Source organism: Pelodiscus sinensis, chromosome 21 (assembly GCF_052426305.1).
Source record: "Pelodiscus sinensis isolate ZL-2025 chromosome 21, ASM5242630v1, whole genome shotgun sequence".
NCBI lineage: Eukaryota > Metazoa > Chordata > Testudines > Trionychidae > Pelodiscus > Pelodiscus sinensis.
Window position 1 is genome coordinate 12,710,442 of NC_143072.1, and position 26,721 is coordinate 12,737,162.

The 26,721-nt window shown below is 61.4% G+C and overlaps 2 protein-coding genes across 9 annotated transcripts in view; both read right to left on the reverse strand.

Moving 5' to 3' along the window:
* Nucleotides 1–3,828: 3,828 nt before the first annotated feature.
* Nucleotides 3,829–14,592, reverse strand: UPK3B (uroplakin 3B). Of its 2 annotated transcripts, none has more exons than XM_075904961.2 (6): nt 14,346–14,592; nt 11,236–11,385; nt 8,670–8,892; nt 6,859–6,935; nt 6,148–6,277; nt 3,829–5,847 (listed from the first exon to the last, which is right to left on the reverse strand). In XM_075904961.2, the coding sequence occupies exons 1-6, from the start codon at nt 14,446–14,448 to the stop codon at nt 5,685–5,687; spliced, it is 846 nt and encodes a 281-aa protein (XP_075761076.1). In that variant the 5' UTR covers nt 14,449–14,592; the 3' UTR covers nt 3,829–5,684. The 2 variants fall into 2 exon arrangements, with proteins under 2 accessions (XP_075761076.1, XP_075761077.1); XM_075904962.2 differs by having other exon boundaries at nt 14,388–14,580.
* A 7,263-nt stretch (nt 14,593–21,855) lies between these two features.
* The window catches only part of DTX2 (deltex E3 ubiquitin ligase 2), a 62,183-nt gene continuing 57,317 nt past the window's right edge, over nt 21,856–26,721 (reverse strand). For all 7 annotated transcript variants that reach the window (XM_075904959.1, XM_075904958.1, XM_006117230.5 and 4 more), the window contains 4 exons: nt 25,766–25,924; nt 25,478–25,639; nt 23,547–23,636; nt 21,856–22,574 (listed from right to left, as the gene is read on the reverse strand). In XM_075904959.1, coding sequence (XP_075761074.1) covers nt 22,350–22,574; nt 23,547–23,636; nt 25,478–25,639; nt 25,766–25,924 — 636 coding nt within the window. In that variant the 3' untranslated portion in view covers nt 21,856–22,349. The remainder of the gene's footprint in view (nt 22,575–23,546; nt 23,637–25,477; nt 25,640–25,765; nt 25,925–26,721) is intronic.

A 26,721-nucleotide genomic window follows, 5' to 3' on the forward strand; every position in this document is an offset into this window, starting at 1 on the left:
TTTCCGGGTGTGGTCCCTTGTCCATCAGCCCTGCCTCTGGGCCTGTGGGTCTCTCTGGGGGCCGTCAGGGGTCCCACTGCCCTGCCTCTAGGGCCCAGGTTGGCAATCCCAGCTGGCTGCTGCCCTTTGAGTTCTCTCTTTCCCCTTCAGCTAACCCCATATCGGCTCCCCCTCACTCCCTTGGCCTTGCTCCAGGCTTCTTTTACAGCGCTAGACCTGGGCCTGGCTGAGCCCCGTGCCCTGGCTAGGATGAGGCTCCCTATGAGTGAGGGGCAGACGGGGCTGGTCCCATTACCTCTCTACTGGCAGGCAGAGGGCCAAAGTGATGGCCCGGGGATACGCCCCTGCTCTCCAAGCCTTTGTAACTGGCCTTGCCTGCACTGGCAGTACCCAGAAGCCAAGCAGCCTGGCAGGGCTGGTGCCAGGCTCAGCCCTGGGCAGAAGGGTTGTGTGTGAAAACAAACACTGCGAACCGGAGACTGCGGGAGGAGCATGCAGCCGACAAGTCCGAACAACCCAGCCTGGGCTTGGCTGAGACAGGGCAGCTTACGCACCGGCAGTGACTGTTAGCGCTCGCGGGCTCCTTCCCTCATGGCCAGGCCCTCGGGCTGAGCAGTGGGGTGGCCGAGAGACGAGCCAGGCCAGATCCTCACCCAGAGCGTCTGCTCCCAAAGCCGGGTACCCAATTGCCAGCAGGATTTCTGGGGCGGAGCAGCGCCGGGAGCAGCTCATGCCTCTAGCCAGACCCCATGAGCCTGTAGGGACTGGGCCAGGGACAGGATGGCTCCGAGGAGACGGGACCAGGACTCCGTTGCCATAGCAACCCAGTGGCATGTCAAAGTGGAGCCCAAGTTCTCCCACCCCCACGCCTTCCTCCTAATTGCCCCAGGCCTTGCTCCCTGGCCGGCCTGGCTCATTCCCTCTGGGTCCGCGTGCCCCATGCGAGCTCCCTGAGGGCCCCTGGCTCCTGGCGGCCCCCTCACCCAGCCCTGCGCACGCCCTGCTCCGGTCCCCGAATGCCTGCATGTTCATGTGTCACGCCCTGCCCTGCCGTGAGCCGCGCAGCCCCAAAGGGTGAGGGACGGGCCTGCCCTCGAGTGCACCTTCTGCAGGGGCTGGCCAGCTCCGACCGTGCCTGACTCATCTGCTGCTGCGCCCTGAGGAAGGAGAGCTACTTAGCGCAGGCATGCGGCAGCCCTGCTCTCCCACCCCAGCGCTGCTCCCGTCTCTGCTATGCCCCGGGCGTGCCCCAGCCCTTCACTCGTGGGACGGGCGCAGGTACCTGCCCAGGGAAGGACCCGGGTTGTGTCAGTGAGTGGGATGCGCCGCCTGCACTCACAAACCGAGGAGAACAGGTTTGCCGTGCTGCCCCTCGAAGCCTACAGCCAGAACCGCCAAGCGGCCGGGGGCCTGGCTCCAGCTGGGCCCGTGGCTGTCTGACTTTAGGTCCTGGGGCGAGGCGGCTGACTGAGGGCGTTTGACAGCTTTAGAATTGCAACGGCTCCTGTCATTAGTCACTCGGTGCCTAACACCCTCCCCCGGGCCTGATCCCTGCCCCCCAACTCCCGGCCACGGGGAAAATTGGAGCCCATTGAACAAATCCTTGACAATAAACATTGCGCTGAGCTGCTGAAATGTGCAGAAACGCAGAGTGAACTCAGCCCCGGCCTCCCCGCGTGGCTAAAGGCACAGCGCCCCTGCGAACTAGGCCCTGGAGCTGAGAAAATAGAGCGAAAATAGGGGTGTGTGTGCTGCAGTAGAACACAATAGAGTCAATAAAGGAGCTGCTGGCCTAGGACAACTGGACTTGTTAGAGGACTGCTGGTTAGGGCGCCAGGCCTGATGCAAGTATGTATCTGTGCATGGGGGGCAGGGAGGCGTACAGGTGCGTGTCCGTGCATGGGGTGGGGAGGCATGTGGGTGCATGGTGTATGGATGTGGGGTGGGTGTCCGTGCATGGGGTGGGGAGGCGTGTGTGTGTGGGCTGGCGTACGGGTGCGGGGAGGCATACAGTGAGTGTGTATGTGCATGGGGTGGGGAGGCATACGGGTGTGGGAAGGCGTATGGTGAGTGTGTCTGTACATGGGATGAGGAGGCTTGTGGGTGCGGGGAGGCGTGTGGGTGAATGTGTCCATGCATGGGGTGGGGACGGGTGCGGGGAGGCATGCGGGTGCGTGTGTGTCTGTGCATAGGTGGGTGTGGATGGGTGTCTAAGAAGCTGAAGAATTCCTCTGTGCTTGGGTAAGCGCCTCCCGTGACACGGTCGCACTCCAGACCAAAGGGGCCACACTGGGCAGCCAGTCCCACTGAGGCCCTGCTCACAAGACAGACAGCTCCCTTCCCTCTCTGCAGCTGAGGGAGAACCCAGAAGTTGCTGCTTGCAGGCCAGGGTCACTGACGGGAAATCAGAGGGGAAGGACATGCTCTGCTCACAGAGTGACCCAGGACCCCAGTCTCCATGCTCTACCCACTGCACACCACTGCCACGTCCCGTTCTGCCCCGTGCCACACCCTGACCGGCCAGTGGGCTGCCGACGGCAGGGCTGTTCGTTTTGGAATGCACGGCTTCTGGCCCAGCATGCAGCTGCACCGAGGCAGGCTGGGCTGTCACTCCCCCCCGCCGCCTGCGCCCCGTGGCAGCCTCACAATCCCTTCCATGCGCTAATCCCCGGCAGCAGGCGGGACCAACCCCGCCATACTCAGGGCCAGAGGAACGTCTTGTGGGCCCTCTGCCAAACTGAGCGGTGGGCCTCTAGGGGGACCGTGCCCAGAGCAGGGGGCCAGCCGGGGGCATGGCGGGGGCGGCCCAGCCCCATGCAAGAGCCCTAGTTACAAATGGGTAGTTTGTAAATGGGCACAAAATTATCCGCCCAGCCCTGTGCCACCTCCACCCTGGACCTGCTATGCCCAGGCCCTCCGGCTCCCCCAACCATCCAGCCCCTTCCCCCCCACAGAACTCCCCCCCCCCTAGCTTCCCTGCCCCCGCACAGCTCAGCACACCCCCCGTCAGGCCTTCCAGGCCCCTCCCAGCGCCTACCTTCCCGCTGCACTCACCGGCCTTAGGGAGGTGTTTGTAGCTGTGGGGCTGAGCCACCAGCGCAGCCAGGGCTGGTCCAGGGGCAGGGTATCGCCCCAGCCCCCAGCCAGCAATGGGTGTGATGGGCCAGGACCTGCCTCAGCCCAGCTCCCTCTGGACATTTGCCTGGAGGGGCCCAGCCACACTGTCCCTGCACTGGCCAGGCCTCTGCACCAAGGAGACCAGTGGGACCCACAGGTGGTGGGCAGCAAGGGCTGCCCAGAGCCAGCGGTGCACCGGGGCCCAGCAGGGGCAGAGAGAAGCTGGCGGATGAGGCCAGGAGGTGGAGAGGAGCCCTCAGCAGACTGGTGGGCAGCCGGAGGAGCAAGGGGTGGGTGGCGGGGAGCCGGTGAGGTGTCGGAGCACCCGTCAAGCAGAGCAGGATGGGGCCTTTCTGAGCACGGGCCTGGCTCCGTAGCCCCATTGGCACCATCGTACACCCAGCCCTGCCCGCTTTCACACAGGCTCCCTTGCCCGCCCTCTCCCAGCTCGCTGACCCTTCCCCCATCCTCTTCTCCCCCCACTTAATGCTGGGGTAGGAGACGCTTGTCCTCTTCCCCAAGAGGAGAGCAGAGGGGCAGCTGTTCCTGGCCATCTGTCCTGCCATGGAATCACACCGAACTCCTGGAGCCAAGAGGGGCTGAGCCCCAGGGCTTGCCCACCCATACAACTGCTGCCTGCTCTGGCCAGAGGGCTGGGAAGCCCTGGAGCGACTGTGGCCCAGGGCACAACAGATGACAACGAGGCAACGGTTCCAAAATGCAAACTCCAGTTTATTTTGCAGGGCCCCAGGGAGCTGCGAGCAACCCCGGCCTGCCCCATCCCGACATACAATAGCCACAGCAGCCGAGCCCCTCGCAGTGGCCGGCTGGGCCCGGAGGGCGGCTTCCAACAAGGGAGAGGAGAGAGATTGGGCCTGGGTCTTTTAGACAACTTCCAAGGGTGGGAAGGGAAGCACATGCAGCTGCTGGGCTGCTCCATCGCTGGGGGGGCCACTGCAGCCTGCGGCCTGGCTGGACTGCGGCTTGGGGCCCGATTCAAAGCCCACTGCGGTCAGTGGAAAGACTGAGTGATTTCCATGAGGCTGGGGCGAGTCCCTGCTCCTCCCCTAGGGCCTATGGGATGCTCAGACTCCAGGGATAGTGCCGGGAAGGAGCATTTGGGTTGACCTCTTTGCAGGCCAGGCGCTGGCTCCAGGGCAGGGCTGCAGCCAGCTTGCCATGCAGGGGCTAAGGCTCAGAAATGGGGCATCTCCCTCCCCCCCACTCCAGAGCCCTGCGGCCACCGTGACGTGGCAGGAGCGGTGCGCAGGCCCTAAGGCACCTGGCTCAGGCCTCCCAGCACATGAAAGCACAGGTGTGCCGGTGCTTATGCTGGCCCTGCCGGGGCAGGGCTGACATTCGAGCCTGCCGGCTCCTGCGTAAATTGCAGGGGGTGGGGAGGGTGGAGTGCCGAGGGGACATTGTGTGCTCAGCTGCCAAGCAGCCGGCTACACCCTGGGCTGGAATTCGCTTCTCTGGGACAGGAGGGCTGGTCTCAGCCAGGCCCACAGGGCCCCGCGTCAGGGAGCTTGGGATGGAGTAGGGTGGCTCCAGGCATCCCGACACCCGCAGAAACCTGGAGCCGTGCTGCAGCGCTGAGAAACCCTCCATCCTGTAACTGCTGATCGCACAGCCGGGCCTGTACATGCCACTGGGGGAGGTGAACAAAGCCCATGGGAAGCCAGTGACGGAGGCGCCTGCGTAGCGCCAGCGCTCAGCCCCAGGCAGGCTGCATTAATAGAAACAATCCTTGGATTGGCAGGGGCAGAGGGCGGGGCTTCTTGACTCCCCTCCTCCCACAGCTGTGTCTCTGTGTCCTGTAAGGGCAGCCTAGGTACTCAAGGGGGAGCCAGGGACTGGTGATTCTAGAGCACAAGGGTGAGATGGGGACACTGGAGCCCGGGGTGCACAGGGGATGGGCAGCAGGGCATGAGATAGGGATGCTGGAGCCCGTGGTGCATAGGGGATGTTGGGCAGCAGGGTGTAAGATGGGGATGCTGGAGCCCGGGGGTGCATAGGGGGTGGGCAGCAGGGCATGTGAGGAGGATGCTAGAGCCCAGGTTGCGTAGGGGATGGAGGGCAGAAGGGCATGAAATAGAGATGCTGGAGCCCAGGGTGCATAGGGGAGGCCAGGCAGAAGGGCGTGAGATGGGGATGCTGGAGCCCATGGTGCATAGGGGATGGGCAGCAGGGCATGAGATGGGGATGCTGGAGCCCATGGTGCATAGGGGATGGGCAGCAGGGCATGAGATGGGGATGCTGGAGCCCATGGTGCATAGGGGATGGGCAGCAGGGCATGTGATGGGGATGCTGGAGCCCATGGTGCATAGGGGATGGGCAGCAGGGCATGTGATGGGGATGCTGGAGCCCGGGGTGCGTAGGGGATGCCGGGCAGCAGGGCATGTGATGGGGATGCTGGAGCCCAGGGTGCGTAGGGGATGCCAGGCAGTAGGGCACGAGATGGGGATGCTGGAGCCCTGGTACATGACGGGGATACGGCGCTTCAAGTGGTGCCTGCCAGCAGAGCGACGAGCCCGGGCTACTGGCCCCAGGGAGGCTCTGGGCTCCTACAGGGAGGCGGCAGGAGAGCGAGGCCGGGGCAGGTCGCTGAGGGGCTGGGGCGGAGCGTGCGAGGGGGGGATGTGGTGGGTGTCGTATTGCCTCTCTTGGAAGGACCCAGCACGTGGCTCCTCGACGACGGCCGGCTCCTCTCCCCGCCAGAGCTTATAGCTGCGAACAACCCACAGACACAGCTGGTCAGCAGCAGGGCCTGGGCCGCCCCAGCCTTGTCCCGCAGCGCCCGGCCCAGTGGGGGGGGGGGGGCACCTCTGCCCTCACAGCCCGGAGCTGCAGGGACCCCTGCGGGACATACCTGCCCCCCCAGGCTGCCCCCTCCATGGGTGCTGAGCAGGGGGTGCTGTGAGTGTCAGGGGGAGAGGGCACCCATTCCCCCTCCCCCCAGAAACACACGTCCAGAGCCTTCCCACCGCCTGGGCGCACGGACGCCCCCACGTCGAGCCAGGCGCTCACCACTCGTAGGCGACCGTGCATAGGAACAGGATCACCAGGATGCCGATGAAGCTGGAGAGGATGGACGTGATGACGACCATGGTGCCGCTGCGCCTCCCGGGCCAGGTGTCAATGGAGCGTGGCTGGCGACCTGGGACACAGGGCCGGGGGAGATTTCACCAGGTGTGCAGGACCAGGACTACAGGGGACGGGCTGGGAGGTGCTTGGGAGGGGGCCGGGGGTGGGTGAAGGGATCCAGCAGGGAAGGGAGGAGTGGAACCAGGAAAGATAATGGAGGCTGGGAACAGTTAGGGCCAGCTCCCTTAGTGCTGCTCCGATATTTACCTGCCTCTCCTGGTTTGCCTGGGTGGCACGATGCCTGGGTCAGACTCCCAAGAGGGAGCTGTAGCACGACCCAGTCGCTCCAGGGCCTGTATGGAGGGGCAGAGTTGTTCTAGGGACTCACCCTGGCAGCTGGGGGGCCACTGAGGACTCAGGAGGTTAGAAGGCTGAGTCTCTCTGAGCAGGGTAGAACGGGGGGTAGGGTCTCAAGGGGACAGCCTAGGAACTACCTGCTGCTGTCCTGGCCAGCAACCCCCAGGAGGCGTGTGGAGGGTGAGTTGGGGACCCAAGCCCCGGAGCGGAGAGGGGCTCAGGCCCCTTTACGAGGCTTAAAGGAGACAAGAACCCTCCCCAATGTAGGAAGCCCCTTCCCCGTTCTCCCAGGTTTACCTCGCTTCAGCATAATTTGTTGGGACCATCTGGTCTCAGCCTTGGAGCCATTGGAGTCCAGGACGAGGAATTTCACTCTGCAAGAGGCGGCGATGAAAGGAGCGGGCGAGTCAGTGAAATCTGACAGGGGGGTTTATTCTGATTTCTCCGCTGGATTAAAGACCCCTCCACTAGCGGCCGTCTCCCCACGCAGACACTTACAGGACAGGATTAGATCACCCCTTGCCCCCTCTTGGAGAAACCGGCGACATGGAGCGTCAGAAGATTTAACGGGTGCTGCCGCTCTCCGTAGCGCCAGGACCCCCTTGGGGAGAAGGGCTCTCGGGAGAAGGGCTCTCGTGCAGCTTGATCAGAGAGGCCCCAGGGCTTTTCGGTCTCACAGCAGCACTGTGTTTAGCCACCTCCATCAGCACACGCCTGGCGCTGGCGAGGCCCGTTAATGGCAGCTGCCGATTCATGGATGCTCCCTGGGAGCTTTGCAGATGCCAGCTGGCCAGTGTTATTAGCACCTCGCTTCGACCGTGATGGGAGGGGCTGTGCGCACTCAGAGTGCTGTGGTCAAGGATACGATTTAGGCCTGGGGGTCACAGATGCTGTGACTTTACTGGGCCCCTGTGGCTAGGCTATAGCTGTCAGCAGTGGGGGTGGAGTCAGGGCTGCATGCCCCTTCTTGGCTTGGGGAGGAGCCGAGGCTGTGCACCCCTCCCTTGTGGCCATAGGACTTAGGTTCTCAACCCCTGCCCCGCTGGCAATGGGGCTCAGGCTTTTAGTCATCCCTCTCCCTCCCCCCAGGGCTCCACCTGTCCACTACCCTCACTGTCCCCAGCCCTCTCTCCACCCTGCCTTCTAATGCCAGTGAATTTTTGTTTATTGCTAGCAACCTGTCCATGATATTTACTAAAAATAACTGTGACAAAATCTTAGTATTAGTCACGGTGTATGGAAATAAAGCCTTTACGCAGGAGGCCTTTGTTACAAAATATGGCTATGGACTACAGACACAAGCAGGTTGCCGCGCAGCTCAAATTCCAGCATGGTTACCCTTGTTTACCAGGCACCACACCCTCTCTGCAAATATATGCAGCACAGAGCGCCATCTAGTGGCTAAATGTTATTCTGCACGTAACCTATCATCTCAAGGTGCAAGGAATAGAACAGCGAGAAGGGAGGACGGCTGTTTTCCTGAGAGACACAAGAGGAAGAGCGGGTGACTAGAGCCCTGCAAATCCACAGCTATCCGCTTTATATCTGCACATGCGCGTATCCGCATCTCGTTATTGTGTATATGGGCGGGATACGAGTACAAAGTTTGTATCTGCGCAGGGCTCTGTGGGTAGCTACTGCAGCAGGAAGGACACATTGGTGCCTTCGTTGTTAAAGGGCCACGCTGTTACAAAGGCAACCGTGTGACGGGAGTGGAAAGAGGTGGCAGAGGCAGGCCTGGGGTCTAGGGCCCAGATCCAGCAGCTCCTTAAACTCCCTTGCACCCCAGCTGTAGAGAGAGCTACACCAAACCAGGAGCCTCCTTAGCAAATGCCTGCACTGGATTCCCTTAGCGAATGAGGGCTATAGACTGGGATTGGGCAGAGGAGGTGGAAAGCCAGAGAGGTGGGACTGGCAGGACAGGGGAGTTAATATTAAGAGGTTGAATTTGTCATCAGGAGATTTGCTGGGGCAGGGAGCCATCTGGCCTGTGTGTGCAGCACCCTGGCTTGTAACAGCAGGTCCTATGTGCTACTGAGCATACAGGAGGTAATAAGACGCCAGGCCCAGCCCCATCCACGGGGACGCCTGTGCTCTGACTGCTGTACCTGTAAGGCCCAGGACTGGACAAGGGGCCGTTGCAATATTCCAGGCTGCGGTCGTCTTTGCAGGATGTGTCACTGCCCACCCGGAGCACGCTAGCCGCCCTGTTTTCAGCACACGGGTAAAAGGCGATGGACGTTTTCAGCGTCATGTAATGGAGAGTGGTCGATAGCTTCTGGTAGGGAGGGATCTGGCCTGGGGAGGTTGGGTTTTTGAATGTGGTTGTGGCTGCCAATGGAAGAGAAGAGAAAATTCACAGGTTAGGCAGGAAGGCTGGGCTGGTGGTTGAGGTATTTGACTTGGGAGAGGTTTGTTCTGTTCCTGGCTCTGCCACTGATTCCCTGGCTGACCCTGGGCAAATCAATCACTTCATCCCACAGTGTTTTCCCTGTGTGTAAATCTTTCCTTAGGTCGCCATTGGTGGGGATGCTATGGAGACAGGGAGCCTAGCAAAGCCCCATAATACGTGGGTAACCTTGCACCTCAAGCCCCAGTTCCGAATGGGGGGTGTTTCAGGGCAGACCCCTGCCTGCCACAGTCACCGAATGAGTAAACTCAGCGTCCCCGCCGTGGTTGTGAGTAAGGGAGGAGCTATAGTTGCCAGGTGTCCGGTTTTTGCCCAGACAGTCTGGTAAATGCATCTTCTGTTCAGTAAGATAAAACAAAAAATATGGAAGGCCGGAGGGGACATTTTCCCCCTGTTGTGTCTGGCAGGGGCGTGGGGAGCATGGGAATTTAAAGATGCAACAACCTTTTTTTTTTGCTCAACCAATTTTTTCCCCCCTCATGTTCGGGATTTTTTGTGAAGGTATCTGGCAACCCTATGTGGAGTGTGGGTTTGTCTGCACTCAGGGCACAATCTGCTGCTCCTTGGGCCAATGTCTGATCTACCTTAGCTAGAGCAGCGGTAGGGCTTTTACTCAGGGGTTGCCCCTGGGCTCCTCCCGACTACCTGAGCCAGGGGTTTCAACCCAACTACCTGATCCAAGCAGGGGTACAGGCTCACACATGGGGGAGGCCTTCCCTCCAGCTAATAACCTGCCTGAGCTCCAGTGGGCTCCTGGCTGAACCACACTAGTGCCAATAGCTCTGCTGCCTTCCCACAATCCCCTGTGCCCAGGACAGACACGTGTCCCCAAGCCACTCAGCTGCAGCCTGAGCCTCTCAGCTCCCCACAGTGCCAAGCCACGGGCTGCCCCCCCAAAGTTACTTTGCAGTGGGGCTGCTGTCAGCCAGGCTAGGTGAACCCGGGCGCTCAGAGCCAGCAGACACTGGGAGCTGACTCTCTGCTCGGTGGGTGGGGCACAAGGCCTGTACCACCCAGCTGGGGCCTTCCTGGGCAGCTTGCCAATGGTTCTCCTGGCTCACGCCTCAGGCCCTAAGTGCACGTGCCATGGTGTAAATGTACGTGCATGTGCAGCAGCTGCGTGGTGTGCACCCCTGCTGTGAGCGCCTGCCCCTGCACAATAATCCCACCCAGGGCACACAAAGAACTAAAACTGAGGCACACACGGCTAGTATGTCACCAGGCCCTGTTGTGCCCAAGCCTGCGGGTCCCAGCAAGGGGGCTGCCATGCCGGGATGGAGCCCGGTGCCTTGCAGAGGGCATGGAGGCGAGCTGAGAACCGGCTAATGGCAGAGACACAGGCTGCTGGGCTGAAATGCATAGAACGGGCGGGGTTCCCAGGGGACAGCACGAGGCTGTAAGATTGCTATGGACCAGGCTCTGGCCGGAAGATGCAGCGCTCTCCGTGGAAATGGGGCAGTGGGTAAAGACCATGAGCTCCCGGCCAGGATGGCTGGGTTAGGGCTCTGGAGGACTTGTGCTCCCCCAGGGACCCAGGGAGGTTCTGAGCCTTTCGACCTGCGGCAGGATTTTTCCAGAGGCCGGGGGAAGGTGATCCCCACTGTAAAAAGCAAGCATTGCCCATGCTAAGATAAGAGCCTCCCAAAGCCACGCTCCAGGGTATTTCCCCTCTATTCACAGCATCCTGCAACTGGTTGGGTGCATGTTGGAGTCTCAGCTTCCCTGGACCCGGCAGCTAGAGGCAAGACACCACACCCGATTGGGGTGGCAAAGCCACATTCCTAGAATCTAGAGCCCGCCCCACCTCCATTCCCAGGCAGACGCGCATTTCTCTGTACTCCTTTCAATGAGGGGCCAGCGTGCCTCTGGCTCCTTCTACTGCTTGGCTGGGCTTGGGGCAGCTCCTTTGCATGGCCGCTCGCCACCCACCTGAATCTAACAGGAAACCAGGGTCTGGAGAGAGGCTCTTACTTAGCTGCCCACTAGCTCAGGCCTCATGGATTGAGGCAGCCAAGTTCAGAGATTGCTTTTTGAAAATGTGAGCCTAGGTGACTAGCCCAAGGCCACAGAGTGAGTCGGTGGCAGAGCCAGAGCAGGGGGACACCCGGGGTATCTGCAAAACGCTGCCCCCTTGGAGGACACACAGCACTACAATCTCTGAAGTGAGCCGGGGTGGGAAAAGGGAGATAGAGGTGGCTGTGAACTTTTTCCTGGGACAGGAAAGGCTGCTGGAGGCACAGGGGAAGGCAGGGAGTCACACGTACCGTTCGTGAAGGCAACAACCAGCCAGATGTCATCGGTGCTGTTCACGTACTGATCAAAGATGCAGATGGGCTGGTCCAGCGTGAAGGTGGTGGCTGTGAGCTTCCCCTCGAGCGACTTGGCAGTGATCTGGGGCGTGTAGGGGATCGTCTCTGGAGAAACCCAAAGGGGAACATGCAGTGAGGTGCCAAGGCGGCTACACAGCCCAGCAGGGAAAGGGGCGGGGAGGTGTTCCCCCAGCATTGTCCCCGGGCTGACTCCGAGCTCAGTTCCAGCAGTGTCATTCAGGAGCAACTTCCACGGAGTGACCCCAATTTACACCTGGCCCTCAGCATCCAACGGGACGGATGTCCCCACACTCTAGCACTTCCTGTCCTCTCTTTGCTAGGCCCATTGCTGTTGTTTATGGCACTGAGTACTTTCTAGGGCATGCTGCCCTGCGGCATCCTCCTCGGACTGTCTGCTGGGCAGGCCAGAAAAGTGACCAGTTTTCCCAGCGCCTGTCCGGTGCCCCCCACCTCCAGAAGCTCGTGCCAAGCCTGTCCACGTAGCAGGTTTGCTAGGGTGTTGGTGGGCCAGGAAATCCAGCAGGAGTTCGGTACTAACCAGAGCATTAATACTCCGGGACAGATTCTAAGTCAGCGAGAGCTGTGAGAATCCAGAGTCAAGCCAGCAGTGGCTCCAGATCCTCACTGGAGTCACTGAGCAATGCTCGCCCCACACATGGGACATCCGAGCAGCCCATTTGGGGGAGAGCTTGGGGGCCTGCTAGTCGTGCCGCTGAGCTGAAGGGGCAGGGTGGGTCCCCGTAACCTCCCATCCTACGTAGCACAGGGGAGTCCCAGTTGCCATGGAGACAACAGCTCGTGATGTCGCGTGGTGGGAGTTCATGACAAGGCTGCTTGGCTCCGACGCAGCATCCTGCCTGCTCCGGTAACCACCCCGGTGCTGGGCCGCGTCGCCCCGACCTGGTGCAAGGCTGTGACTCAGAGCCAGCCATGTTGGGCTGCAGCAACACAGTGCCAGCAGCATTATGGGCAAATACTTACTGCAAGCGCCCGCCCCCCGCCCTCGGCGGATGGGCACCGCACACGGCCCTCTCCATGCCTAGGACCACTTTGTGGGGCCTGCAGCCTGGACCTTGCATCCCCTGGGGGCAGCCCCCCTTCACAGACTGTCCCTGCCCCAGCCAGCTCAGCCACCAGGACCAGCTGTGGCTAAAAGATTTTTTACAAGAAGGAGGGTGAAAAATGATTCCCCTTCACCTCTGAGGCTTGGACAAGAAGCAAGGGGCTTACATGGCAACCAGGGAGGCCAAGGTTGGACATTAGAAAAAAATTTCCTGTCAGGCTGGTGAAACACTGGAATAAATTGCCTAGGAGGTTGTAGAATCTCCAGCACTGGGGATATTCAAGAGCAGGTTGGACAGACGCTTGTCAGGGATGATCTAGCTGGTGCTTGGTCCTGCCATGGGGCGGGGGACTGGACTCGATGGCCTCCCTTCCCGTTCTAACATGGGCAGCAGCAGCAGCAGCTTCCGGGCTCACACCCCCGACTCGGCCGGGAAGAGGCACAAGAGGGCAGTTCGGCCTGCGCCACCCAGCCAGCTCTGTGCCTCTGTGCTGAGGCTGGCAGCGGGCCCGCGGCTACGGCTCTCTGGCCACAGGGGCAGCGGGCCCGCGGCTACGGCTCTCTGGCCACAGGGGCAGCGGGCCCGCGGCTACGGCTCTCTGGCCACAGGGGCAGCGGGCCCGCGGCTACGGCTCTCTGGCCACAGGGGCAGCGGGCCCGCGGCTACGGCTCTCTGGCCACAGGGGCAGCGGGCCCGTGGCTACGGCTCTCTGGCCACAGGGGCAGCGGGCATGGAGAGCGGGAGCGAGCCCACCAGCATGCAGCATGAGACAGCAGCTGCCGGTTGCTCCCACAAGGGGCAGGCTCAGTGCCGCTGGCATGAGGAGCACGGCTGGGCACCCCAGCGCCATCCCAGCACTACACGCCCACCCCCTGGCCAGGCTGTGCCGAGGGACCGGGCCTGGGGTGAGGCCCGAGCGCCCGCTCACCGAGGGAGGCCAGCCCAGCTCCAGCCTGTGCCCAGCGGGGACGGCCCCAGCCGGGAGCTGATGAACTTGCCGAGTGTCTGATCGCTCCAGAGCCCTGGAGGTCGAGGTGCCTGCCAGCGGGCTCGGGGTCAGGCCTCAGGCAGCTTCCTAGCCGCAGTCTGAGCAGGCGCGTAGCAGCGCCCGTTGGATTCCCCTCAAAGGCCTCCTGGGGCAGAAATGGCTCCAGAGTCTCTCCCTCTGCTAAGAGCTGCAGGGAAAAGACCCTGGAACCCCCCAGCTTTCCCCTCCCCACACATGCGCCCCACAGCTTCTCCCTTCCTCTCACCTGTCCCACAGTGTCCCTCCCCACCCAGCTGCCCCACAGCTTTCCCCTCCCCACACATGCGCCCCACAGCTTCTCCCTTCCTCTCACCTGTCCCACAGTGTCCCTCCCCACCCAGCTGCCCCACAGCTTTTCCCTCCCCACACATCCGCCCCACAGCTTCTCCCTTCCTCTCACCTGTCCCACAGTGTCCCTCCCCACCCAGCTGCCCCACAGCTTTCCCCTCCCCACACATGCGCCCCACAGCTTCTCCCTTCCTCACACATGCTCCAGTGTCCCTCCCCACCCAGCTGTCCCACAGCTTTCCTCTCCCCACACATGCACCCCACAGCTTCTCCCTTCCTCACACATGCTCCAGTGTCCCTCCCCACCCAGCTGTCCCACAGCTTTCCCCTCCCCACACATCCGCCCCACAGCTTCTCCCTTCCTCTCACCTGCCCCACAGCTTTCCCTTTCCCACCCATCCGCCCCGCAGATTCTCCCTTCCTTTCACCTGCCCCACAGCATCCCTCCCCCCCATCCGCCCCACAGCTCCTCCCTTCCTCACCTGCCCCACAGTGTCCTTCTCCACCCCACAGATTCTCCCTTCTTCTCTCCCACCCCATAGTGTCCCTCCCCACCCATCCGCCCCCAACCTCCCATTCTCTGCCCATTCACTTCATAGCGTCCTTCCCCACCCCACGTGCCTCCCTTCCCTGCCCATTCACCCCAAAGCTCTGCCCCTCCCCACCAGGCAGCAGCAGCCGGCTCCTGGAAGAGGCGGAAGGTTCACCTAGGAGCCTGCCAGCGCAGGTCCTGGCCAGCAGCCCCAGCAGCAGCAGCAGCAGCTCCATGGCAGGGGGCGCGGGGTCTCTGGGTGAGGTCCTGGCTGGAGAGTGCCGCTGTGCTTCACGCTCTGTCCTGTGCGGCAGTGCCGAGGTCTCCCTACACCAGCCCCCCCTCCCTAGTTAAGCTACGTTCCTGCCCCCAGGGGCTGTGCCGTGCCCTCCCCCTCCAGGCCCCAGCCCCCTGCATTCCTGCCTGGCCTGCTGGGGGATCGGGTCCCAGAGCGAACAGGTCGGGCTGGTTCTTCAGCAAAGCTCCCAGGCTGGGCTGGGAATGAGGACAATTCCCTCTGGCGGGCGGGGGCACAGGCCAGCCCAGCCCTGCAGCCTCCCAGCCAGGCTCAGGCCGCTTGCCAGCGAGGCCACGTTTCCTTGTGCCTAGCGCCCCCGGACTCCCGGCTCCGCTGTTCGTTCATGGGGGCCTGAAGCCGAACCCCACTCCTCTGGGATGGCTGGAGGCCGAGCTGTGGGTTCCCCTGCCTTGGTCCTGCAGGGGGATCCCAACGGGCCCTTTGCTCACAGCCATGACGCTCAGGGGGGCTCTGTAGTTTCATAGCCCCCGTGGGGGCCGACCCGGGCAGTGAGCCCTCGGAGGGGGGAGACCATTGCTGCCCGTCAGACGGAGAACGGAGACAGGGAGGTGAAGGGTCAGGCTCGTCACAAGGGGGGTGCCTGATGGGCATGGGGCCCTTTGAGCACTTGGCCCATGGCAGGGTGGGGAACACCAGTGCCCCAGCACCATCTCCTCGGTTCCCCCAGCGGGGCAGTGGCAGAACTGGAGGTTGAATGCACCAGTGGCATAGCCAGGACAGGAGAACTGGGTGGGCCCAGTTATTGGGCACAGGTGGTTGGGTGTGCGGGGGGGTTCGGCGCCATGGAGGGTGGGAGGGATCTGGTGCCCTGGGCAGAGGGCCAGGAAGGGAGGGGCGGAGGTACCAGGGGGTTCAGAGCCTGGGAGGGTGGGAGGGATCCGGTGCCCTGGGGAGAGGGGCAGGAAGGGGGGCAGGAGGGATCCGGTGCCCTGGGCAGAGGGGAAGGGGTGCAGGAGGTATCTGGTGCCTTGGTGAAAGGGTCAGGAAGAGGAGGGGGGCAGGAGGGATCTGGGGCCCTAGCAAGAGGGGGCAGGAGGAATGGGGGACCTGCCTCTCCCCCTTACTGCTCCGCAGGCAGCCCTGCCACACTGCCCCAGTTTCTGACCCCAGTGCTAGCCCCGCCCAGACCTGCCCCCTTGAGACTCCGCCCCCCCGGTGGGGCTAGAGACCAGGGCAGCCATGCATGCTGCAGGCAGGACAGCCAAGCGGCCAGGCTGACGGATGCCCAGCTGGGGCCAAGAGTCAGGAGCTCAGCACCGATTTGGCCTGGCCGTAGCTACGGCCCTGAAACACACATCCCCTGAGCCCCAGGCCAATGTCTTGGCCCTGTCCTGAACCCACCCCTTCAGCCTGCCCCTCTTGGGCCCATCTCGAGTGGTCTGACCCGTCCTGCCGAGCGGGGGCCAATTGGGGCTCGATTTCAGGGCTCAGCCTGACGCCTCAGGTCTCTGACTGAACAGAAACGAGGTGATTAGTGGGGGGGGGGGGGGCGAGACCTTTTCACTTGTGCATGTCCCGGGGCTTTGCACAGGTTATGCCCATTTTAGACACAGGGAAACTGAGGCACAGAACCCTCCAGAGCAGACCAAAGTGTTCTCTAAGTATGAGCGGTTCAGCATTTGAGCCTCGTGGCTCCCAGGGGCCACCTCTGCAAGCCAGGCCATTTACAGGGCCAACACCGGGCACCGACATGAAGGGGTGAAAACTTAGGACACCAGTGACTTGCCCAAGGTCACTCAGTGAGGAAGTAGCAGAGCAGGCAGTGCCTTTAGCCACTGGCCCATGCTGCCTTAGGCACTTCATAGCTGTTCTCTGCATGCAGCGGTGACGTGCTAATCCCGCTCCCTCGGGGCTTAGAAACGCCTCACACCCATGAGGGCACCTGCCATTCCAGAGAGCCCAGAGCTAACCCCTCCAGAGCCCGGCCCTCCTGCAAGGCGAGAGGGGCCCTGCCGTAACAACCAGAGACAGGCGCATTTGTGTTGTTTCCGGGGCATATAGGGGAAAAATCACCAAGAAGATGCTCTCTGGGGTTTTTCGTCAGACACACACACTGCTGGGGCCAAATGAAACAGCATCTGCTCATCGCTTCCTAAGGCCCCGTCCTGGCCCTATTTGATCAGTGAAAAAGGCCATTCAGTGGCTAGAAGCCACATGCATAACCCGGACACAGGCACTGTCCACGGGACCCACGCGCGCACTAACTCCACACAGCAGGCTCCCAGAAGGCGAGCCAGCTTCCCCAGCTGCTGAGATTGCTGTAGCCCTTCCGTCCAGTAAGTCTCTTGGAGGTCGTTGGCAGGCTTCCGTTTTATGCCCCCCTTCAAGTCACCTCTCTCGCCACCAATTGACTCTCTCTGGTTCTTTGCTGTCCCTTGTTAGGGGACCGCGGGGCCCAGGTTCCAGTGGGATCTGCCCCGAATAACTTCACGCGCTCCTGCCTCTGGCAGGCACTTTGAGCGCGCCTGCTGAAAAGCACATGCTGAGAGCGCGGGGATATTCCCAGCCCCAGGCAGTGGGCCTCTGCACAGGAGGAAGGTGTAAATCTGCAGTGCTGCAAAGGACTACGCCGATTTACACCATGCAGCCAGCTAGCCCTGGCCCCATTTGGGATCTGTGGGTAACAGGTGCCTGTTTGCTTCTCCTGGGGACAAGCGCACAGGCTAGCAGGCCCATGCAGCCATCGTGAGGCCGGGTCGCTAAGGCTGCAGCTCCCATGCTGGCTGTCTATGGCCAGCCGGATTCCCAGCAGAACGCTGGGTCCCGTAGGCTCCCCATAACAACGGCTGCTGGGCTGGCTCTCGCTCAGAGCAGGTAAACGTGCGCACACTGGGCTCCCCCGTTCAGACACAAACATGTGCACGCTGAGCGCTCACAGGGTGGGGGCAGAGCTATGTAAGAGCCGTAGGGAAGAGCCAGCCCTATGGCTGTTGCAGGCGGTACCCAAAGGAAACAACCATGTCCCGTGGGTCAGACACAGCGCGCTTGGGGGCACAGCTCGGGCATGCTGACGGGCTGCACCCAGTCCGCTTACAGCCAAGGCCGGCGTGATGCTTTGCAAGGCCTCGGCTGAACATACATGAACATCATTAACACACCCAGATTTGTCAACGCGGCCGTTCGTCCACAGGGTGTGACGCACGAGTGTGTCTATTGCACGAGCGTCTCTCTTGCACGCTGCAGCGCACGCGCCAGGTTTCACAATGGCGCTTGGGTTAAAATGGACGGACGGCTCTCGACCTCATTAGTCTAGGCCGCAAGGAGACATGGGTCCTGTTGTGATCCTTTGCACTTCTAACCATTGTTTTAATATGTAATAGAATCAGTTGTCGAACTCTCCAGCGTGGGAGGCTAGAGCCTGGGGCAGGACCAATAATAAAGTGCAGGGTCACGGGCCGGGGAACCGACAGCTCACGCCTCGCGCTGGCCCTGCCAACATCGCGGCAGGAGGACTTGGGAAGGTCTCCGCGGAGCGTCCTAATGCCAAGGGCCGCTCCCAGGGAAGGCCGGGAGCTTGGTGGCAGTAGGCATTCCTCCCAGGCTACTCCTGTGCCTGGCTCTGACTCACTGTTTGGCATTGCACCTGGAGCCAGCCAGCCCAGTTCAAAGGCTTCAGGGGCATCTTGACAGGGCCAGTCCAAGCCCCTGCCTCGCCCACGCAGACAGCTAGAGAACCTGGATTCTCGGCATTCCTTACTGCAGGGCCCGTTCAGCTAACCCACCTCGCTCAGAGGGGAAGGAGCCTCGTCCGCCGCAAGCTGCCGTTTGCTTTCCCTGCCGGTGGTGCTCTCCAGGCAGGCCTGCTAGTGCACTGACCTGCGCCTTTGCCGCGATGGTCGCTCTGCCCTGGCTTTGCAGGGAGACGTGGGGGGTCGGGTCGTACTGGGGTCAAGGCGCCTCTTGCACGCTCGGCTGGCGCTGGGGGTGCAATGCCGGGAAAGGCCGCAGCAGCGGCAGGAGTCCGGCGTCTCGTAGGAGATTGCACTGAAAACAGATATCAATGGCCCTTCCCCGCCCCTTCGTGGCCTAGGGCTCAGCTCTCTACCGGGCTGCAGCCTCGGAACGTGGCGGCCAGCAGGGGCTGGCTGGTTTCGACAGCGAGCGCCTCAGGGCGGAGACGGCCTCCCGTGCTGGGTCCGTACAGCGCACGGCACAATGGGGCCTGATCCTGACTTGGGGCCTGATCCTGGCTGGGGCCAGCGGTGCTGCTGAGACACAAATAATAAGTAAAATGAGTCCTCTCCAGCATTATCCACACACCGTCTCCCCCCGGCTGGTCCTGCTCCGGCAGCTGGCCTCCTAGGCCCCGGCTCTAGGACAAGCAGCTCTTCCGGGAGTCCGGCCCCAGGGGCGAAGCCCCTCCCGCCAAGAGTTGCCTTCCCAACCACAGGGGCAATTGCAAGGAATGAAGTGGGGAGAAGGGAAAGGCGGGAGGGTCTCGGGACAGACAAGCGAATGGGGTTTTTTGGTCAGGCCTGTCCTGCTCCTCTGCTCCCCTGCCCTGCCCTCTAGCCACGCGCCTGCTTGCCGGCTCACACAAGCACCGCACACGGGAGCTCTCTGCGTTGTAGGAGTTAACCCCCCGGCCCTGCATTGGCCTCCTCAGCTCGGACCTTCCTGTGGCACCACACCGGTGTCTGGCCAGCCTCATCTCCCCCACAGGCAGGTCAGGACCCCCATTTTACACTGGGGGGACACTGAGGCATCAGGCTAGGCAGGGATTTGCCCAAAGCCCTGCTAGAAAATCTGGGCCAGGGCTGGGGAGGCCGATGCCCGGTCTCATGCCTTGCCTGCAAACCCATCCTGCCTACCGCCTGCCCGGCATAGCTCCCTTGGAGGGCAGGGCTGGCACACCAAGCTCAGCTCGCGGTTAAACGGCACCCGAGCCTTTCACGTGGGCTCCTCCTGCCCGGGGCATTCCAGCCAGGGCATGGGCCAGCTGCCCCGGCATGCAGCCCGCCGTGGTTTGAGCGCCGCGCCCTGGGGTGAGTGCTGGGCAGCGTTTGATGAACTTGCTGCTTGGTTATTTCTGGTTCCCTCGCACTGACCTTGCAACCCCCCCGCGATGAGAGGGGACACGCTGGGGACCCAGCCCTGGTTTACCTTCACCCTCCAGGCTGTTCCCGGCTTGCTTCCCGCTCCCGGTCGGCCTTTCGCCACAACCCTCCAACCCACTGGCCGCTGCAATGCAGACCAAGCTCAGAGCAGGCCCCAGTCGCTACAACCGGGGCTAGACAGCTGAATCTCTTTCAGTCTCTGGCCTGGCCAGGCTGTTGGGGGCGGGGGCTGGATTATGGCACATTGGTTTCTAAACCAGTTCAGTTCAATTGGGGCAACTTCCTGGCAGTAACTTTAGGGCAGTAGCTGCAAGGTCAGACCTCCACCCCGCCCCCCAAAAGCCACGCAGGGCGGAGACTACTGCTCCACCGAGCCACCCCTGCTCCTTCTGGGCTTAGCCAGTATGGAATCCGAGCTGCCGAAAGATTCAGGATTCGGCAGCTTGGACAAGCCCAACCCAGCTGCCAGAATGGAACTTGTCCCCACCTCTCTTAATGCCCAATCGCACCGCACCCGAAGGCGAGTCCAGGCAGCCTCAGCAGCCGGTGCGGATTTTCACTTCTTCCCTTTTGGTGGAGCACCCTTGGTTTCCATTGCGCCCTCAGCTCTGTGCTGGCTTCCTCTTCCCTGTTCCTGAGAATACCCACCTGGTATTCTCTCCTGCAGCCTCCTTCCTGGGGCGGGCAGCCCTGGCCCTTTAAATCCAGCTTGGCGCCGGTGCCCAAGACGGAGAAGATGGCCCAAGTGCCAGAACAGGCTAAATGTCCTGCAGCTTTACTGCTCTGGAGCACGTGTCCTGGAGGAGGCGTCACAGGAGCCGGCATCTTCCCTGCTACAGCTGGCCCTAGGCTAATGGCCCAGAGGCAAGGGGCTCCCTGTTAGGACACTTGGCCCCAGGCTTGGATGCTTCAGAGCAAGGCAGTGCTGCAGCCCAGCTCCCTCCAGGGCGCGCTGGGCTCGGTAAGAAACAAAGCACCAGTCTGTGCTTCTTGGGGCGTGTGCGTGGGAGGCTGCTCCCCGCGAGACTCGGGCAGCGCCCCGGGGCTGCACTGCAGGGGGCTTGCAGCAGACGGATGACTCCCATTGTCGCTCGGGCACGGCAGGGATAGGGTTGGGTGGCGACCATGGTTTACCTAGATGGGACCTTTCAGGCTGAAAAAGGCCCCGAGCTCCCAGGTTACATAAGACACAGTTAGTACTTCGGATGAAAGGCTAAAACACAAAACTTCCCTCGGCACCGCTGTGTCTGAAAACCCACCCCCGAGACATCGCCCTGACAAAGGAACCCCCGGGGGACACCGATTTCTTCCACTGACCTCGTTACTGCCTCTTGGGGGGGGGTAACACAGCAGACACAGCACCACTCCCAAATTAAGTCGACCCACATATGTCACCAGGACGATGCCACCGCATTGGCATTGCTTGTGCACAGCCTCGCATCAGCTGCATGCGACCTCACCAGCAGCGCTCGCACGGATTGGACGGTCCATGTGTGACGGCTTTGGAGAGCCAGGACATTGACGTAAGGGAGGCGATGTCTGCACTCGGGCCTCTGCCTGCCTAGTATGCCCGGGGGGATTCTGCAGGACACTGTGCCCACAATTTCCCTGCCACGCTGCGAGCTGGCGCAAGGACCACTGGCCTGTGAAAGCCTGTGACTGACCATCAGGCTGTTTCTCCTTCGGATCCTCGGGCTCCGAGGGGCCAGGTGTCAGAGGGTCCCACTGCTGGGCTCTGGGGACAGGAGTGTGGGTATCTGGCGGGTGGGGGGGCAGAGGTGGGCTCTGGGATGGGGAGAGGAGCAGAGAAATAGGGACTGGCTTGTCACAGGGGTTTCTTTAACTCTCTGCGCCCGGAGGGACTTTTTGCGTACGCACATTCTTACACATGACTGACGGGTGTTTTGAAACAACTGAAACAGGCGTGATGGTTTTGTGTTATTTTGAGAAATAAAATTTCAGCTTTTTTTAAAATCTCATGCACAGGATTTTTAATTGTTTGGTGCAGAAGCCCCCCCGGAATAACCTACATCTCACTGGTCTCAACGCCCCTGGGAGAGGAAGTCGATACACCAGTGACATTAGAGCAGTGGTCCCCAACGTGGTGCTCGCGGGCGCCGTGGCGCCCATCGGGGCATTTAAGTGAGCCCGCGGAACAATCTGGGCCAACCCCGCCCCTGGGCCTGAACTCCCGCGAGGGGCCCTGCGTACACACCAGAACCGAAAGCAGCGGACGCGAGATTATTTCCAGGCTACCGACAACTCTCCATAGCGATGCAGCATTTATTATGACCACGGCACAGAAGCGGATGTGTTAAACCAGCTACCCGGGGGCGGGGGGAGGATGCACTTGGAAGTGTCGGAGCAGAGGTTAGGAGCCGCACGGACGTTTCGTGCGGCCATTGCTGCTCGTCCCGCTGCGCAGCGAGGGAGCAGCGCTCGGGCAGCTACACCCCCCTGGCCCGGGACCACCCATCAGCCACACCCTCCCAGCAGGCCCAATTTGCAGCATGCGTGCTCCCGTGTAATGCCCGAGACACCCCACTCAGGCCCCTTGGCTTATACAAAAATAACCTGCTCTCCAGAAAACAGACTGTCCAGGCGTGGCTCCCAAAAACCGTGTTATTGCTCCCACTGGGACACGCGATTCCATAGAGGGACTTAAGGCAACAGGAGAAAGTGCGCTAGCAGCCCGCGGGAGGGTGCATAGGCACTGGCTGTGCATTGCACAGACGTTACGTGGCGCCGGGACGGAGGCGAGTCACTGGCCCACGCCGTCCTCGGTGACGCCCTGAGCTGCCAGCTCCGCCAGCACATTGTCCAGGTAGTTGGGGTCGGGGTAGCCGTGGCCACTGAGGTTCGTGTCCATCTCCGTCTTGTGGTGGATCTCGTTCCACACCACCGTGTTGCTCTCGCCCGTCGTGCTGGACGTGCCCACTGTGAAAATCAGGCGTCTCTTCCAGGCCACCCTCAGCAGGTCCAGGACCTAGAGCGGGGAAGGGGAATGCCAGATTAGAGCACCACAGGTTGCAGGCCCCCCAGGCTGCTTTCAGGTCAGTGCGCCCAGCAGAGCCGGGAGTGGAGCAAGACTGTACAGGCCGAGCAATCTCTGCTCCAGGCTGGTTCACTCGGATCTCGCCCTCCCTTGCACCTCCACGCAGGGCTCACTCCCCCCCACAGGTCCCTCCTTCCAAGGCAGCGTGGGACCCCCCACAGGTCCCTCCTAGCCAAGGCAGCGTGGCCTAGTGGACAGGGCACCAGGCTGTTTCTGGAGAGTAGGGCTCTGTTCCCGACCTCGCTGGTGCAGGACGATCCCCCCCCCCATCCTTCCTGCTCCCTCTGGATCCAGGCAGTGCCCCAGCCACTCCTAGACACAGCTCAGTCCTTCGCTGCTACCCGCAGAGGAGACAAGGGGGTGACCTGCGGATGAACTGCACGGGGCAGATTTCTCCAGTGAAACAGCCGTTAAAATCTCCCTCGCTGGAGCCCTGCGGTGCCGGGGGAGAGGGGCTGCTCCCAGCCCAGTCTGGTCGGGGACAAGCGAGCACCGATGGCTCCCAATGTTCTTCCCCCCTCCCCTCGCCTTAGCAAACTGCCCCCTTCACCCAACTGTCCTGGTGGCTACCAAAGGGACCAACCCTGCTGGGGACGGAGCGTCAGCACCCACTGAACTCAAGGGGAGTCCCAGGCCCTGGACCCCTCCCTCGCAGAGAGCATGTCCCGCCTCCTGCGTGCCAGCCTCTAGGCAGGACAGAGGACACACCAGCCATGGACCGAGGCCCCTCGTGACCTGCACACCTAAGAACCCCCCATTCACACAGCTGCTGCACCGGCTGGAAGAGGGGGCGCAGCTCCGGGGAGACCTAGCATCAGTCCTTGCAGCCCCCTGGAGTAAGGCCAAACTCAGGCCAGTGCCGGCTCCTGGAGACGGTACCACTGGCAGCAGGCCTGGAATTACCTTTCTGCCTTTCTCGTTATCGGGCAGGTAGCAGTAACGGGGGAAGCCTCTGGCTGTGTATGGCGTCCCCGGGTTGGGATGCTCCGGCCCCTGCAACAGACAAAGGCAGTCGATCAACTCTGCACCAGTCCAGGCTCCTGCACTGCCCGGTGGCACAGACAGACGGTTTCCCAACTGCTTAAATCCGGCCCCTCCCTGCTGCACCAAGTCAGGAGAGGGAGAGGGGCATTACTGCCTCCTAGATCCCCCTCCCACTGCACCCTAGAGCCTGCCCCCCCCACCTGTCTCTCTGCCCCGTGCTCCCCCTCCTCCCAGCGCCACCCTTCATATCTGCCCCACATCCTGCTATCAGCTGCACCTCTCTGGCATTCCTGCTGGCAAAGCAGAGGGCAGCTCCTTAACCCAGAATCTGCGCCAGCCGCACACTGGGCTGGCGCCGCGGCTCACAGCAAGAGGGGAGGACTATGGGCGGGGTGCAGGTTCATGCAGGGGCAGTGTGATGGAACCAGGGGCTGGCGTTATTGACAGTCGGTCCCATCTCAACGTTTTGCTGCTTTGGGGGAAACCGGGGGCTTGTCTACACGCTGCAGGGGTGTGGTTTCTAGCGCTCGCCAGCATGCTGTGTGTGTTAGTCCATGCAGATCCCTTTGGGGTGCACTAAACATTTCCCCAGTGTGAGCCAACGTAGCTTTTGGTGCCCACCGAGGATCTACCTGGATCAGTTCATGTGCTTTACATATACCACCCCCAGCGCCGCATTCGGGCTCTGTGTAGACGAGCTGTAAGGGTCCGAATCCAACCTGTGCAGCTTGGCCAGGCCTAGTTTACTGACGGAACCACCTAAGGTTTGTGCAAGACACCCAGAGATCGATTCTCCTCCACCGCACCCCGCATGAGAGCCGCCACCCAGGGGAGTGCAAAGGCTACTTTTCACAGATGTTAATGGCAATGGGGGGGATCAAGCCATGAGGCTCCTGAGCAAGGGAAGACCTTGATATAGGGACAAAAATTAAACCAAGAAGACTGATTGAGCAACCCAACGCAGCTGTCTGGGCACCGGCAGTTAGACAGCCAGCTTACAACGCTGAGGCACGCCCCCCCAGACAGAGGCAGCAGCGTGGGGCAGCAGGCAGAAGCTGGCCTGTGTGGGGATGCTGGAGCAGCCTCTGAGCATGGGGAGCTCGGCCCTCGCGGACAGGGGCAGCTGCCACCCCTGCATCAGAGACAGCAGTGCAGGGTGGCAGGCGGGAGCCGGTCTGCATGGGGTGGCAGAAGCAGCTGCGTGGGGTGGTGGGGGCTCCCCGGGAGCGCACTAGCTCCTGGCCCCGTCCCCAGGGTGCACTGAGTAAGAACTGTTGCGGTTACACAATTAGTAAAATAACCGCTTCCCAACATCCCCCAGCTACACAAGCGCGACACGCGGCACGGACTAAGCCACACCACAGTGAACAGCCAGGCTCTCAATGGCTCGTTATGCAATTCAAAGTTTGTTCTGAACGCGCTAACTGTAGGCCTAGGTACCAAAACCTCCCTTCTCTGGTGGTTCAAAACCTCCATATTTCCACCCTAGGTTTCCTCATGCCACGTTAGCCCCACGGGTTCCTTCAGCTTCAGTCGCTCTCCTCCCGCCCTGGGGCTCAGAAGGATGGGAATCCATCTAACCCTTCGGAGCCCGACCCAAACCCTTCGCCCTCGGCAGGAATTCCATCGGCCCGGGGCCGAGCGAGGGAAGAGGGACACATCGGTGCGGTACGATGGCTGGCGCTTGCAAGAGTTGAGAGAGGCGTTCCCCACGCCTTGGCCATTCCAGGCTCCTCCGTGGCAGAGACTAGCTCTAGCTCCTTATCCTGACGAGGTGCATTACGCCGGAGCCTAGGCGAGTCAGACCCGGAGCAGCACCTCAGAGTGCAGACAGAACTCGGAGCCCGTACCTGAATCCCCCGGCTAATGTGGTACACGATCTGTATCGTCCCACAGTCCTTGTGGCCGGGAAGCGACTGAGTGAACGTCGAAACCTCCATCTTCCCTTTCGGCTGCGTGCCTGTCTTTTCGCCGTAGATGGTTTTACAGGAGGGGCACTGAAGGCTGCCATCCTGTGGGTGAAAAGGGACACGCTCAGAGGGATTTCATGGCAGCAGCGAGGACGCCAGCACTACAAAGGGCCACATGGACCAGGACCCCACCCTGCCAGGTCTCGTAGGGCCCAGCTGCTGCTGTACCTTGTTTCCGTTGGTGTACATGGCCAACACACAGAGCAGGTGGAAAGTGTGTTGGCATTTGGTCAGTCGCCCCACCGCTTCCGGCTTGATCGTCTTGCCCTCACAGGCATCAGCGTAGCCGGAGGGCGAGGCCAGCTTTTCCATGCAGATGATACAGTCCTTGAAACAGAGAGCAAGAAGAAATGCCATTTACCATCAGCATCAGGCTGCGTCTAACATTCACCTTGCGGCGGCATCGGCTTGCCAGAGAGACCATTGAGAAAGGAGTCTTCAGTGGCATTAAGCCCCTCTGAAGTCTGAGGAAGTCTCTGCCTCCCCACCCCCGGTCATCTGTTGGGAAAGCATTCACTCTTCTGGTCTCTCAGTGTGATCGCTAGAGGAGCGTCTCCACAATTAACATTTCTACCTCTCCTGAAGGATCCCCGCGTGTCCTACCCAGCGCACAGCCGAAGAGGGGCTCGGCTAGAAAGTTTATCCTGTGTGTGGGGGGAGAGGGGGAGGAGGGGGCAGGGAAACCAGTCTTTTTCCATAATGCTGGGAGGCACCACTATAGTCCGGTCTCTGTCAGAGCAGCCTGCGCCTTTGCAGCTCTAAAGCCAAACCTCTTACACTTGAGCATTAGGCTAAGTAAGGGGGCCGCTTCGTATAATGTCCTGTCTCGAGCAGTCGCCTGTTTCCTGCCTCCGAGTTCCTGGAGGCAAAGCTGACTCAAGGGCACGGAGGGTTATTTTGTTAAGTTGCTCAACAAGGCAGTTTCCCCAGGGAGCTCTCTGCTGGCAGCAAGCATCAGAGATGCAAAGATTCTGCTGAGATGTCACATTGCAGCTCTTCCCTGCAGGCATTAGAATCTGCACAGGGGGTCCCCTGAATAAGTCTAGCCCCAGCCTTCTGGAGTGTGTCTACCTGCCTACAAGCCCAGGTGCTGGGACCAGGGGGTCTGCCTCCACCACTGCCTT